Source organism: Lepisma saccharinum, chromosome 25 (assembly GCF_977018435.1).
Source record: "Lepisma saccharinum chromosome 25, izLepSacc3.1, whole genome shotgun sequence".
Taxonomy (NCBI): Eukaryota; Metazoa; Arthropoda; class Insecta; order Zygentoma; family Lepismatidae; genus Lepisma; species Lepisma saccharinum.
The window spans coordinates 16642468-16656806 of NC_139253.1; the positions used below are offsets into that span (position 1 = coordinate 16642468).

Here is a 14339-nt window from a genome sequence, read left to right on the forward strand (position 1 = left end):
GTAGAGCTCTCTTTTTCCATTTTTCCTCTATACAGTAAAGCTGTAGAAGACGCAATTAGCTAACCTAGCATACAACACACCTTCCTAATTAATATGGATATTGTCACACATTTCTCTTATTTTATACTGTTGTAAATAGAAAAGATTATGTACGGTAAATGTTTTGTACATTATAGGAAAAAAATTCAAAATATCCTCCAATTTTAATTCGAATCGAGTCGAATTTTTACATATTTCCACGCCACCACATATTGTCCTATTTGCTTCTTTTACTTGCCTTGCTTAATTAACTCTCGCTAATTAGCATTTTTTTGGAAGAAGTCAACTAGAACAACATATGGCGGTATGAGAAATATGCAAATCAAAGAACATTTTAGCAATATATGGGCCCTAGCAATTAGCTTTCTCGACTAAGAGTACTCTTTCAAACGTCTTCTGCTGATCGTATTACTAAACGAGGACGTTTAAAATTTTTGGGTGTTGAAAAAGTTTGACCCTACTTTTTTATTTCTATTGTTTGCTAATAGATGGCGCTAATAGTACCTCCTCCCCTCCCCTCTCCCCTCTTCTCCTCTGCTGTATGACAAATAGCACAAATCAAGATTTTGGAGAGCAAAACATAAAATTTGCATGCATCTGATGTCGAACCAGGAACTTTTATCTTTCGGGGAGTCAACATTATTTCTTACTCAGTCGTCATATAACATGAACACACGCAAAGATTCACATGTGCTTTTATTATTTTGTGTTCGGTAAGTACAAGTATATTCTTACATAAATTATTGTTTAATTTAATAAATTGTAAAACTCGGAGCCTGCTAAACTAACACTCCTTCTGTATTTCATTAAACTATTGAAAGCGAATGTTGCGTGCATGCGGAAATAGCACGGGAAAAAAAACCGGATGGATGCAATTTAAAATCACTGGGGCAAGGTCAGTTTTACGAGAGCGTAAAAAACACGTGCTTCCATTCAACTTCGAAAAATAAGAATGAATATGTGCATACAGAACACATATGCTTTCTTTTCACAGTTGTAAAATCATATAAATTGTGCATGAAGTAAGTTACGAGAAGGCTCTCTCAATTAGGTACAAGTATTGTACAATTAGGTACAAATTGTTGTACAATTATTTCCCCCAGTTGCCCAGTTGGAGTTGGGGGCATAACACTGGTATTATTTGTAATCACAGTGCTTACTCATGTATTTTGTTTAATATTTTATTTCAAATTCACTGTCAGAAACTAGTGTTGCCAGTTTCTGCATGTAGGTTTACCTACTCTGTTGGTTGTCACTGTCAAGTTTTTAGTATTCGTACAGCATAAAAAGCTATAACCCCTCCCCCTCAAAAATATATACATTGTATACGCCAAGATGCCCAATAGCCTGGCAACACATCATGAAAAAACATGCCAAGAAGACCCAGTGGGTTTATAAGTCAGTGCTACCAATTCCTATTTGTAGGTTAGCTTAGCCAGTGAAAGATCATATAGTAGAATTTTTGTAGAGTGGGTGTTTGCGAGTTCCACGATAGGTTAAGTTATATCACTTAGGATCGTAAAAAAAAAGATAGGTTAAGTTGTATCACGTAAGATCGTGATATACCTACCAAGTAGAAATGGGGAAAAAAATGAGTGCAGTGAAAATTTGTACTAAAACATCGCTAAACGCTATAACATCGACAAAAAATTGTCAAAATATGTCAAAAACTTATATTCGATTGATGAAAAAAATACCTACAAAATATGATCCTCAAATAATAACGTTCAAACAGTACCTAAATAAAAAAAATGATAGGTTAAGTTATATCACTTAGGATCGTAAAAAAATTAAATAATCGTAAAAAAAGGATAGGTTAAGTTGTATCACGTAACATCATGATATACCTACCAAGTACGAGTGGGGGAAAAATGAGTATAGTGAAAATTTGTACTAAAACATCGCTAAACGCTAAAACATCGACAAAAAATTGTCAAAATATGTCAAAAAGTGATATTCAATTGGTAAAAAAAGACCATACCTACTAAGTACTACTTTGAAACCCCCCAATAGCACTACTCTCTTGTTGTGCTTCCCTCAAAGTTTGGTCCATCCAGTGTCTATAGAGCCGACGCTAGAAGCGAAATTCCTCAGATGTCGCAAGAGCGTCAGCGGCTTATCGGAGTAGTGGTAAGCCGCGAGAAGCCTCTCGATACTACGCGAATGCGACAGCTGTCGGCTACCAGTTGTTTAGACGTGTTCACTTCGGTTTGTGTTTATCAGTACTCGTGTTGTTTATACTGTGTTATTGGTGTGCTATTAAGTGCTAGTGCTTTATCGTGTGTTAATTGTTATTCATTCATTAGTTATGCCGCCAAACAAATATAGCCTTGAACAAAGAGTTTTTATGTACGATACTTACGTGAAAACGAACTCTTGCAGAAAAGTAGTCAGGCGATTCGCAAGAAAATTTCCTGGCAATCCTGTTCCGGACAGACATACTGTTTACAACCTCGTTAAAAGATTACGAGAGACAGGATCTCTTGAACCTAAGAAACGTGTTTCCAGACGACGTGTTCTTACGGAAGAAAAGCTAGCCGAAATTGGTGAACGACTTGAACATACTCCAAAAAAAATCCCTCCGTCGGCTTGCTCAGGAAACAGGCATTTCAAAATCCTCAGCACGAAATGCCACTAAATTACTTAGATTAAAACCCTACAAAATTACAGTGGTTCATGAATTGCAACCGCGCGATCACGCGACTAGAGTTCGATTCTGTAACTGGATGCTGGATAATATTGTTGCTGGCAGAGTAAATCCAGAATTAATCATATTTTCAGACGAAGCTTGGTTCGAATTGAATGGCCGAGTTATTTCACAAAACAATCGCTATTGGAGCGCAGAAAAACCTGACCTTGTGCATGAAGTTCCGCTCCATCCTGCAAAAATTGGTGTGTGGTGTGGTTTGAATGCGCACAGAATAATAGGGCCTATTTTTTATAAAGGTACTATCAATGGTGAAAGGTATCGAAGAGACATACTACAACCTTTTTTTGAACAATTAACGGACATTGAATGCCAGCAGTCATTTTTTTCAGCAGGACTCTGCTACTGCTCACACTGCTTATGAATCACTTAATTTTATTGCCGAGATTTTTGAGGACAGAATTATCAGTACTGAGTTGTGGCCCTCTCGTAGCCCCGATCTTACTCCTTGTGATTATTATTTATGGGGAACATTAAAAAACAAAGTGTATCAGAATAACCCGCGTACAATAGAAGATTTAAAAGAAAATATAAGAAGAGAAATTGCCAGAATCACACCTGAGGAGCTTATGGATGTTCAGAGGAATTTCATACGCAGATGCCGGAAATGTATTGGTGTTGAAGGAGGTCATTTTCAACATCATTTATAACACAGAAGGTTAGTGATCATCATTATTATTAGTTTTAAATATAATTTTACACTTTCGGTTTGCTTTATGCGCCGCGATGCTGTCTTCCCTTTCTGTCAACCGAGGATAAAGTAGAGATGTCTAAGAAAGATTAGATGTCTGAAATAAGGTTGTAATTGTAACTGTAATTGTGAAAAGTGGAAACATTACAAAACAAGCGGTTTCTGTTACGGACTATCTGTTACGCAATTTGGCGGCACCTGATGCATGACAAGGCCGGTAAGCGGCCGACGCTCTCGCGGTGTCTAAGAAAGATTACATGTCAAAAATAAAGTGCCAGAAATATTTGTATTTTAGAGGACACCTTTTCCAGCATCCTTACGACAAGGTACGTGCTTATTTAAGTTGTAATTGTAACTATAATTGTGAAAAGTGGAAACATTACAAAACAAGCGGTTTGTGTAACGGGCTATCTGTTACGCAATTTGCCGGCACCTGTTGCATGACTGGGCCGGCAAGCGGCAGACGCTCTTGCGGTGGCATGCTGCAATAACCTCCCTGTACATGTGAGACATAAAAATTGTGCTTCATGGTCGGAGAAGTGGACTGATATATTTTCACATTGAAACTCTTTTGAGTGTACACTTATTAACATGTGGTCTATGAGGGAGAGTGTCTCTTTCGTTATGCGCGTGGGTGTAGTTACAATTTGCTTTAGGCCAAAAGTGTTTATTGTGGCTTCAAAGTGCAGTTTCCGTCCTGTATTTTTTAGAAAATCAATGTTTAGGTCCCCGCATACCAAAATTTCACATGTATAACTTTTTAATTCATCTAACAATACTGACAGATTTTTTATGAATATTGTATAGTCTGCATCAGGCGTTCTGTAGCAACATACTATTATTAAATTGTATTGAGCAAGACGTACAACACTAACTTCAAAATGTTTTTCTATAGGTCTCACAGTTTTGGGGACAATTTGTTTGGCAATTATATCATTTTTTGTAAATATGCCTGTTCCCCCTCGTTTTATTAGAGACCTTGATGAGAAACTAGCTAGGTGGAAATTTGGAATTTCCGTGGTAGCAGATATTAAAAGTCGGGAATATTTTGCTATTATGGTTGACGAAACTTGTGACATATCTATCCGTGGACAATTAATATTCTGCATTCGAACTGTGAATAAGAATTTTGATATTCTTTAGGAATTCATGGGCTTTTATGAGATTCCGAACACTGAAGTCAAAACTTAAAAAAGGAAGAGTGAGTCATTCATTAATTTCAGTGATCAGAGCCCCCCAATAATTTTGGCAAGTCGGCGCCCCTGGTATGGGCATGCACAAAAGTTCTGAAAGTGCAGAATTTAATAATGATGCCTGCTTTTATTACAAAAAACTTCAACATAATTTGGACTCGATCATGTATCCTAACCAGAGGAAGAAGAAAATCGAGAGGAAAGGGGGGGGGCTTTGAACTTGACTCTACGTACTGGAATGTAGAAGTAGAACGTATAATTATTTCGTTATATTTTAACGATTTATGAACATAATTTGAACAGCATAAAAATATTTATTTTCCGTATATTCTGCCACAGACTGATTTTGCTGACCGATTTCAAGCGGGAAACAAGTTTGTGGAGTGTGAGATGAAATAGGTAAAACACTGATTAACAGCCAATGAAGTAGCAGTGGCGCGTCTCCCGCGAGTTTTCTTGCTGTTGGGCCGAGTTAGAAATTGTAAGTTCTATTTATTAATATTGAATTTTGTACACTAAATATAATTCCGTACATTATTAGTAAGGCAGTAAATTCGTAATGTTTTTTATGAGTGATGCAGATTTGATGATTAAGCATGTAAGTTAGGTTCATTAAGTTTTAAAACATTGCAAAATAACGGAGGCTAATGGAGTTTCTGAATTGAGTATGAACGATAAAATTAGATTTAATCATTTATTTCCTACCTGCAACTAAAGTGTATAAACTGCGAAGATAAATACTCTTCAGGAAATTGTAGTTCTTAATTTATGTATTCGTTGAAGTCGTAAGTTACGTAGTAAAACTTGTATAGTTACAAAACCTAATGCAGTTCGTAAATTTGAAAATGTGAATTTTAGTAAACTTTATTATATGATTTTTACGAGGTATTGTATTTGCATTGTTCTCTTTATCTGTAGGAACATATCGGAATTTAACTTAATATCTCAAACACTGAAATTTAAACCCTCCAAAAGGAATCTTTCGCCTGTTAATTTTTAACAACTAAGTTGAGATTAGCCTAAGATGGGCCAAGTTCTACATGTTACATACAGATGATTTTCCTTATTTAGTTTAAGAGTGATTCAACCAAATTAACACATTGAAAAAAAGTTCTCTAAAATTACTACGTATTTCCCAGGTGTTACCTGTTTTTTGGTCTCCTGTGAATCTATTGGGAATGAATGAGCAAGATGGCAAAATTCCCGATTTCTATGATGATAAAATCTTCAGATTAAGGAAATGGTAATATAAGATGTAACTAAGGGGAGATTAAATATATATAATTGAAAAACTATAAAATTCTGTGTTTTGCACCAACCAATAATAATGTTGGTCAAGTTCATATTCTATTCAAATAGGTGCTCTGGAGCTCACTAAGCCTCTAATCAGTGAGTGCATTGGTCCACCCTACATTGCTTTGAAAGATGTTTCTACTAATGAACCACTAGCCCATAACGTATCACGATTTTTTTTATCTTTCACTCTTCTTTTGGTTGTTCCCTTATTTTAATCAGGTTAATATCTCTGTTTTACATTGAAACTTCTGTTTGTCATAGTCCATATCAATTCAGGCAGGGGGGGGGGGTTACCTTCATAGTCTCAGATGTTATTGAATTAAATATATGTTAAAATTCAGGACAAAGTAAGGTAACACTTTACTATACCGGAGACGGATTTCTTCAAATTTTCAGGAGAAAATACTTACGCAAATCATTTTCTGTAGCATTGTTGATGTTCGGGAATATAGTTTTGATCCATTTTAATGCAAATGCATGTGGTTTTCTACGAAAATCTATTTCCAACGTGCTATTGCTGCTGCCGCCATTTGCTTTCTGCACGAGAGCACAATACGCTCTCGTATTGTCCGTATATGCTAAATTGAACGAAAGGAGTGCTAATGGGACGTAACCTAACCTAGTACACATACCTCGTTCCCGTGATGGTTCGTGGGGCTATCGTGAATTTTTGGGCTAATGTCAATGGTTTTTGGGGCTACCCATGAATGGTTTGTGGTAAATAAGGAACAACAGTAAGTACTCGTTAATGTAAGAAATAGACATTATTTTCGTTAGAAATTCATTATTTCACCTAAAGAAATGTTCCGGAATGCAGAATAGTACGTTAGCAATGTAAAAAAGTCCAAAATAAATCATTGACAGGTGTCTCCGGTATAGTAAAGTAGTACCCAAAGTAAGAAAACCATATTGTTTTGTTTTGTCCAAAAAAAAAAAAAATTCTGAAACTTCTAGAAATTGCAAAATAAGCTAAAATAAGGCGTTAGTTTTAGGAATGGAAACTCTATTTTCGCGAAATTTTTTGTTTCACATCCAACTATATTTATTCCTGATACTACCATGACACCAAATTTTAACTATGTTTGCCTAACCTAACCACGTGCCAATGGCTCGAAATTTCTAGACGTGACCGACAATTTTTAACTTCAGATTCGTGATTAGGAGGCCTCAATTAGTTAGTATGTCAAATATGAAGAAAATCGGAGAGGGGTCCGGTCATCTCAAGTCATACCAAAAATTCCTGGCCCGAGATACAGGCTGCCAAAGATGGTGTCTCGGGCATCATTTCTCACGTCCAATTTTCAAAATATTAAAATGGTTGGGTCCAATTTTGCTGAGAACTGGTCTGTGATTCTGCCACTAAAAGTACAAGGGTACCACTGGAGTAATGACCAAGTTTCAATTTTTACAGGAGTTACATATTTTCGAAACAAGACCACAAGTGTTGCAGATATAAGTGATGACAGAGGACATGACTCAGCACATGCATTCTTGGCAGTATGCAAAATTCAACTACAGCTGCAATCACAGGCAGAAAAGATCATTATTTCTGATGGTGCCCCTAGTAACTTCAAAAATCGTTACCAACTGTTTGAATTGACTAAGTCGCTTGTGCCAATGGAGTGGGTATACAGTGCTGCTGGTCATGGGAAGGGGCCTTGCGATGGTGTAGGAGGCCTGCTGAAGCCCCATGCTACAAAGCATAATCTTTCCAGCCCAAGTACAGCTGCAATTCAGAATGCCGACGATTTTACAAGAGTGGTGAAGTCATACACATCAAGAGCCCTCACCCTGTTGCCCAAAGAGGAAGTTGAAGAATTCTGCCAGCAGAAAATAGAAGAATGGTCTAACCAATTTACCCCTGTGAAAGGAATTCAGAGAACACATGTCTGGACTCACAGTGATGGGTGAACATATATTGCACAAACTTTAAAGAGCAAGAAAGAAGAAATTTCATTTGTCCAACCAAGATCTCAGAAACGGCAGGAGAATATTCAGATTCAGTTAGTGGCTTGTGTGTATGACTGTGACTGGTGGATTGCAGAGGTTATAGATATCAGTTGTGAGTTAAATGAAATCATCGTGAACTTTATGCTACCACATGGACCGGCTGCTGGATATAGATTTCCAGCTGCAAGACAGCAACACCACCACCAGTGCTCACTTCCAATTCGCAATGTTTTAAAGATTGTGGGTGCCTCAGTTCCTATTGGTTCAACAGGAAGGCATCACTCAATATCAAAGAAAGATACTGTTGAAGTTGAACAAATTTTTAGTTCATTGAATTGCTAATTTCAGTTCTAAGCAAAGTGCACAGAAGTGGTATGCTTTGGAACGTGTAATATGTTTTGGAACTTGCACATATATTTTGGAAGCTTTAATATGTTTTGAAAGCTGTGTCTGTTACTTATCTTTATGAAGAATTAAAATGCCATGTCAAATAAGACTAGATTTTGATTTCATGAGACCAATGTGTGAGAATGTGGTAATGGAAACTGGTTTAATGTATGGCAAATTTTTCAATTGTTTATAAAACCTGTTAAACTCAAAAGTGGAAGTTATCCTTTCAGGGAATGTAGTACTGTATGGTACTGATAAACAGTAAAAAAAATCAAAATTTTTGGAATTGGCATTTATGAAAAAAAAATATTTTTGATTTTTCAATAAAAATTTCAGAAGGCTACAGCAAGAGAACTTGGACACATATTTCCAAATGGAGGTTATCATTTTAATCAGAAAATTATTCTCTTTCGGAACGACTTGAGATGACCAGACCCCTCTCCGATTTTCTTCATATTTGGCATACTCACTAATTGAAGACTCCTAATCACGAATCTGAAGTTAAAAATTGTTGGAAACGTCTAGAAATTGCAAAATGAGCGAAAATAAGGAATTAGTTTTCGGAATGGAAACCGGCGATTTTCGGGAATTTTTTTGTTTCACAAGCAAATATATACCACAACACCAAATTTTAACTGTTTGCCTAACCTAACCGAAACTAACCTAACCACGTGCCAATGGTTTGTGGGACTAGTGCCAATGGTTCGTGAGGCTAGCGTCAATGGTTCGCAATTTCTAGACGTTTCGGAAAAATTTTAACTTCAGATTCGTGATTAGGAGGCCTCAATTAGTGACTATGTCAAATATGAAGAAAATCGGAGAGGGGTCCGGTCATCTCAAGTCATACCTCTCTTTCAAATAGGAAAACAGCACAGCAACAAAACATCTTGAACCGTTCCAGAGATAGAGCATTTTATTATTTTGCCGAAAATCGCACATGAGAAATGATGCCCGAGGTGCCATCTTTGGTGGCCTATATCTTGGGCCAGGAATTTTTTTGGACAAAACAAAAAAATACGGGTTTCTTACTTTGTCCTGAATTTTAACATATGTTTAATTGAATAACATCTGAGACTATGAATGTAAGATTTTTTCTTTGCCTGGCTGAATTGATAAGGACTATGCTGTCTCGCCAGGTGCGAGGTCCGTTCTGTTATTCGATTTCTTCACGCCAGAGGACAAAATGCTGCTAAAATTCATCGAGAATTGTGTGAAGTGTATGGTGACGAAACATGGATTCAAATTCACCAAAGGCGAAAAAGTTCAAGCAAGCTCCATCTGCACTGTGAAACACTTTCCAAACTCAGACGTGCCATACAAAAGCGATGACGTGGAATGTTGTGTTCAGGAATTGTGCTTCTCCATGACAACGCCAGACCACACACTGCTGCCCTCACTGTTCAGACGATTCAGAAGTTCGGATGGGAACTTTTTGATCACCCCCCGTATAGTCCGGACGTTGTGCCAAGTGACTTTCACCTCTTCCTGCACCTAAAAAACTGGCTTTCATCTCAATGGTTTGAAGAAACAGAAGTGTTGAAAAGGACAGCCTTGAATTGGCCGAACTCCCAGATGGCGAACTTTTATGGAGAGGGTATAAGAAAGCCTGTGCCATGGTACAGAAAGTGCTTGGAAAATAATGGTGACTATGTTGAAAAATGAAGTGGATATGTACATGTTTGTAACCAATAATACAATGTTGCTAAACATACTTTCTTCTTTCCTGTAAATTATCAGCCCTTTCTTTTGAAATGCACCTCGTACTTACTCATCTTCTGTAGCTTGCTTCCCTTTGAATGTCTATGCCCAGGTGATACCAGTCCTAGGTTGGAGCATTGTTTTCAGTCTGCACAGACACACCATTTTCATGAAAGTTCATTTTTTTGTGAGCACCGCACTCACACTTATATCAACTATGTAACCATATTTTATTTCTGTGTATACTGAATTCTTTAGTATGAGCATTTAGATATGCAGCCAGTTTACATGATGTAGGACAGGTGCATATGTAATTAAGAAATTTGCACGATATTAGAAACTTGGAAATTAGAAATTATATCTCAGGAGACCTCTTACTTAGTCACTACATTGCTATTACCTCAATGACCTAACCTGAATTAACATTCCAAAACTATTCGCATGTATCAATTTCTGACTGAAAACTAGCTTCACATAATAATCACTACTTTTGATAATTATTTTGTACCAAATCTCTCCTTTCTATTCCAGTATGCTAATTACTAACTGCCACAATGAATACCCTAACCACTGACCAACAAAATGGGAACGTGGGGAGGAGATCTACACGAAGTGCCTTAGCAGAGCTTCCTACGAGACCTGAGACCATGGTTGTGGTTGAGAATGTGCAAATCGCAGCCCCAGGTATGTTCTGGTTATGTTCGGTTTGGTAAATTTAAATTTGTCTCTGTTCATGAAATGCGAGAAATTTTGTAGGAACTTTAATGATTAATAGTCCACAAGCACCAAAACAAAACTAAATTGGCTCCGGCGAGAAAAAGGACTTGGAATTTCTATTTTTTGTCTTTTCCGTCGAAAACGAAGGAGGGTCACATGAACAGCTGAAACAAACGGCTTTGTACAGTTGCAGTGGAGAGGGGGTGTTCTGGTGTTGCCAAATTTTTCGTTTTGGGTCATTTTCGAAACAGGTGGCACCCTAATCAAAGCCAGCATGGCGAAGCCCTATGGTTGCCTCCATGTAGCAAGCAAATGGGTCTCCGATTCCCTGCCTCTCCCTGAAAAGCGAGCGAAGGTGGCTTGTTGACAGGAACAGGTGTCGTGTACGACTGAACAAAAATCAGGCGTGTAGCAACCGGTAGCAACACTGCCTTTCACCTCTTGAACTGGAGGCGGAAAGTCTGGGTTTCCTCAAGTCCATTCTCTCACCGGAACCACTTTAGAGACATTTCAAGAGATAATTTAGTTAATTAAAGGCCTAAAGCAAATATATAATCTAATGAAATGTTATTTTTCCACTATTTTTGTTCTTGTGAACTAGAGTTTAGTACAAAGGAAGCAATATGTGGTGCCAATAAAAACATACAACTAACATTAAAATGGGCTGAACTGATACGAATGTCAACACTTTTACACTTTATTGATTAATACAGCGGAAACCTGACTTTATGTTCCTGCATTTTAAGTTTTTCCAGCTTGGTTCCCTGAAAAACATAAAATTTGGGTTCCACTGTATTCGTATGCATGTATTCCATTCCAATTATGTGTGGTAATTTACAAGAATTGTGCTTTAAAATATTAAAAAATGAAATCATAATATGTAATCACAAAAACCAATTTTTTAACAAAATACGTTGAATGTTGGAATTTTTTCATAATTTCTGGGATAGTAGACTCCACGAAAGTTCTATGTCGCATTTTTTTAGACCTCACGAAAGACCAAATGCCAGAAAAGTGTGAGCTGGTATCAGTAAATAAATATCAGCTGATGCTTTCCAACACAGTGGTATTGGTATTTGCTCAGTCCTAGATTATATCAAAGATCAAGACTTATCATGGCAGGTTATGTTATTTTCGAAGTTTCGATAACTTCTGGTCTCATGTCCATGTCTTGGTTGCAATTCTTATTTTCGTCTCTTCTATTCCTTTTCGCACGACTGTCATGTTACTTGGGTATAGGAATCTTGAAACATTGTACAGTTATATTTATATTGCCATGTATTGCTTTACGACCAGGTAATAGGAGCAATAGTCCTAATTAAAGGTATGTTGTTTTTATGCTGAATTGGACTCAATTGTTGCAAATGCACATTATTGACTACTGTTCTAAAATATGCAAGTAAAATTGTGAAATGTAAGATGCATGTATGTGTTCTACTTATTTTACATTGCTTCTCTATGAATTTTTCCAAGTTCAAGATGATGAAATGTATGCACCAACATTAATCCCCATTTTATGTGCCAGATATATTTTATTTGTGTTTTTATTTTTTGCAAATTATCTTCAGAAATCATATTTTTCATTTCACTTTTATTCAAAAGTAATTTTTCACTGTATACTTCAAAAAGTTAAAAAACATATGACAGCTTGAATTTTACATGAACATTTAACAGGTTTAATGTAACCTAAGTCTTTCTCAATAGGATTGGTGTAAGAAATTTGACAGAAAATTCAAGCTGTGATCATCATTATCCTTCACCAGAGGCAGGAAACTGCAAAGGAGGATGATTATCACAGCTTGAATTTTGTGTCGACTTTTTTAAACTAATCCTATTGAGAAAGACTTAGGTTACGTTAAAGCTGTAATGTTAGGAAGGAGATACAGGTAGTTATTAACATAACTATCCAAATTCTAATGGCTTTGGAATGTCTTAATTTTCTTCAGTTATGTATCATTGAACTGTATACTTGCGTGTATTTTTCACAAAGCTGCAATGCTAATGCATAGCTCCCCTTTAAGGACAAACAAATGGCCGCTTGTGGGATATAAGTGTTAACCTTCCTCCATCGTACATTTCACCCTCTCCGTCCCCTGATGAGTTGGTGATACAGCAGAGAGGGCGCAGAAAGATCCCCGTCACTTGGAGCCCAGATATTAATTACAGGGAAAGAGACATGGATCGAAGGGACTGCACGCCGGTCAAGCCAAGTCCCAAGAAGAACACCATTATCCTTAGGAGTACTCCAAGGAAACGCTTACTTCTGAATGATCCAAAGGAGTTACTGCCTACACCAGAAAAAAGTAAAAAGGTATGTTTTCTCGATTTTGTTAGTACCGTATTATTGTGATGTTCCTACTTGTCTCTCATTTCGTTCACAGTGAGGATGAAAGCTAGTTGGATTTCGCTGTTTGTTTTCTAAAGCAAATGTATGGCAATTTATTAGATTGTTTATTACAGAAGTTTTTAGAACCTTATATTTTTACCTTTTGGAGTTATCAAGTAAGGTAAGGGACTTGTGTTACAATATGTACTTGTCAAATATATTGCAATGAACACACTAAAATAACATACAGCTCATTTTCTATGTCAAGTAATGAGCTCGTTTAAAGCTTTTCGTAGTACACCCTGGACTGCATTGTTGCAGACTAACAAGGCTGTGGTATCTGGACTCTCAGAGAATATAATCCTCTGTGGGACCACAGTCCTGCCCATGTATGTTTGTGATTGTCCTCTCATGAATTTCGTCTTATCACCATTCATCCTCATCTTTATGATTAGCCAAAAGTGTCAGAAGAGTGAAGTAAAATAAAATGATCAAATTTACAAATTATGACATGAGCAACGTAAAATTTACAGTTACTGCTCCAGGACACCAGCCACCATCCTTCTCTTCTTTTCTCCTGAGCTTGACCCCAGCTGAGGTCAAGAAATTGGGAAATGGGTAGCAGGTATTTTATTTCTCCATAACTTACTACTATCAGACATATCGTTACATTAGTCCAATAATTTGTTGTATGGGAACTAGATTAACGTAGCTCCAAAAATGTGGTTTTGAGTTTTGTTTAACGTATCTCCTCTGAAGAGTTCGATTTGTAGTCACTCCCATGGACGTCCGCAGGATTTTTTCCAGGGAGGGGCAAGGAAGGTATTTTTTTCCAGGGGGGGCCAAACAAGGCACATTTTCTCCAAAAAGTGTTGTTCTCTAACAAAAACATTGCTTAAATTTGAATTTATGATGTTCATGCAATAATTAACACATATTATTGTGGCTAAAATGAAATTATATGTGTGAAATATATCATTTTTGGTTGACTTTCATTTTCCAGGGGGGGCCACGCCTCCCCCCCCCCACTTGCCCCCTTCCGGATGCCCATGGTCACTCCACTTCTAATCCTTAGCAGTAAGGGTGAGTCATGTATCTACAGTTTACAGACTCTTTTTTTTTTAAGATTCAGACATATTCGTAAGAGAACATTGTTTCCACTCTCCTGTAAATTTGATATATTGGAGTTATGTGCCTGGTTCTAACACGATGAATTAGAATGTTGCTGAAGTTTCTTGTGGGTTCAGGACAAATCTATTATATTTAAATACATTCTAATGTTGCTGATAAATGCAGTGAAATTCCAATTTTACATTTTCACACAAAATACAT

The 14339-nt window shown here is 37.0% G+C and overlaps 1 protein-coding gene across 1 annotated transcript in view; it reads left to right on the top strand.

The window, feature by feature from the left end:
* The first annotated feature begins 5020 nt into the window (after positions 1 to 5020).
* LOC145978659 (uncharacterized) overlaps positions 5021 to 14339 on the top strand; it is a 28974-nt gene continuing 19655 nt past the window's right edge. Inside the window, exons 1-3 of the mRNA XM_083111421.1 lie at positions 5021 to 5111; positions 10496 to 10648; positions 12703 to 12992. Of these exons, the coding sequence (XP_082967547.1) occupies positions 10519 to 10648; positions 12703 to 12992 (420 nt within the window). The 5' untranslated portion in view covers positions 5021 to 5111; positions 10496 to 10518. The remainder of the gene's footprint in view (positions 5112 to 10495; positions 10649 to 12702; positions 12993 to 14339) is intronic.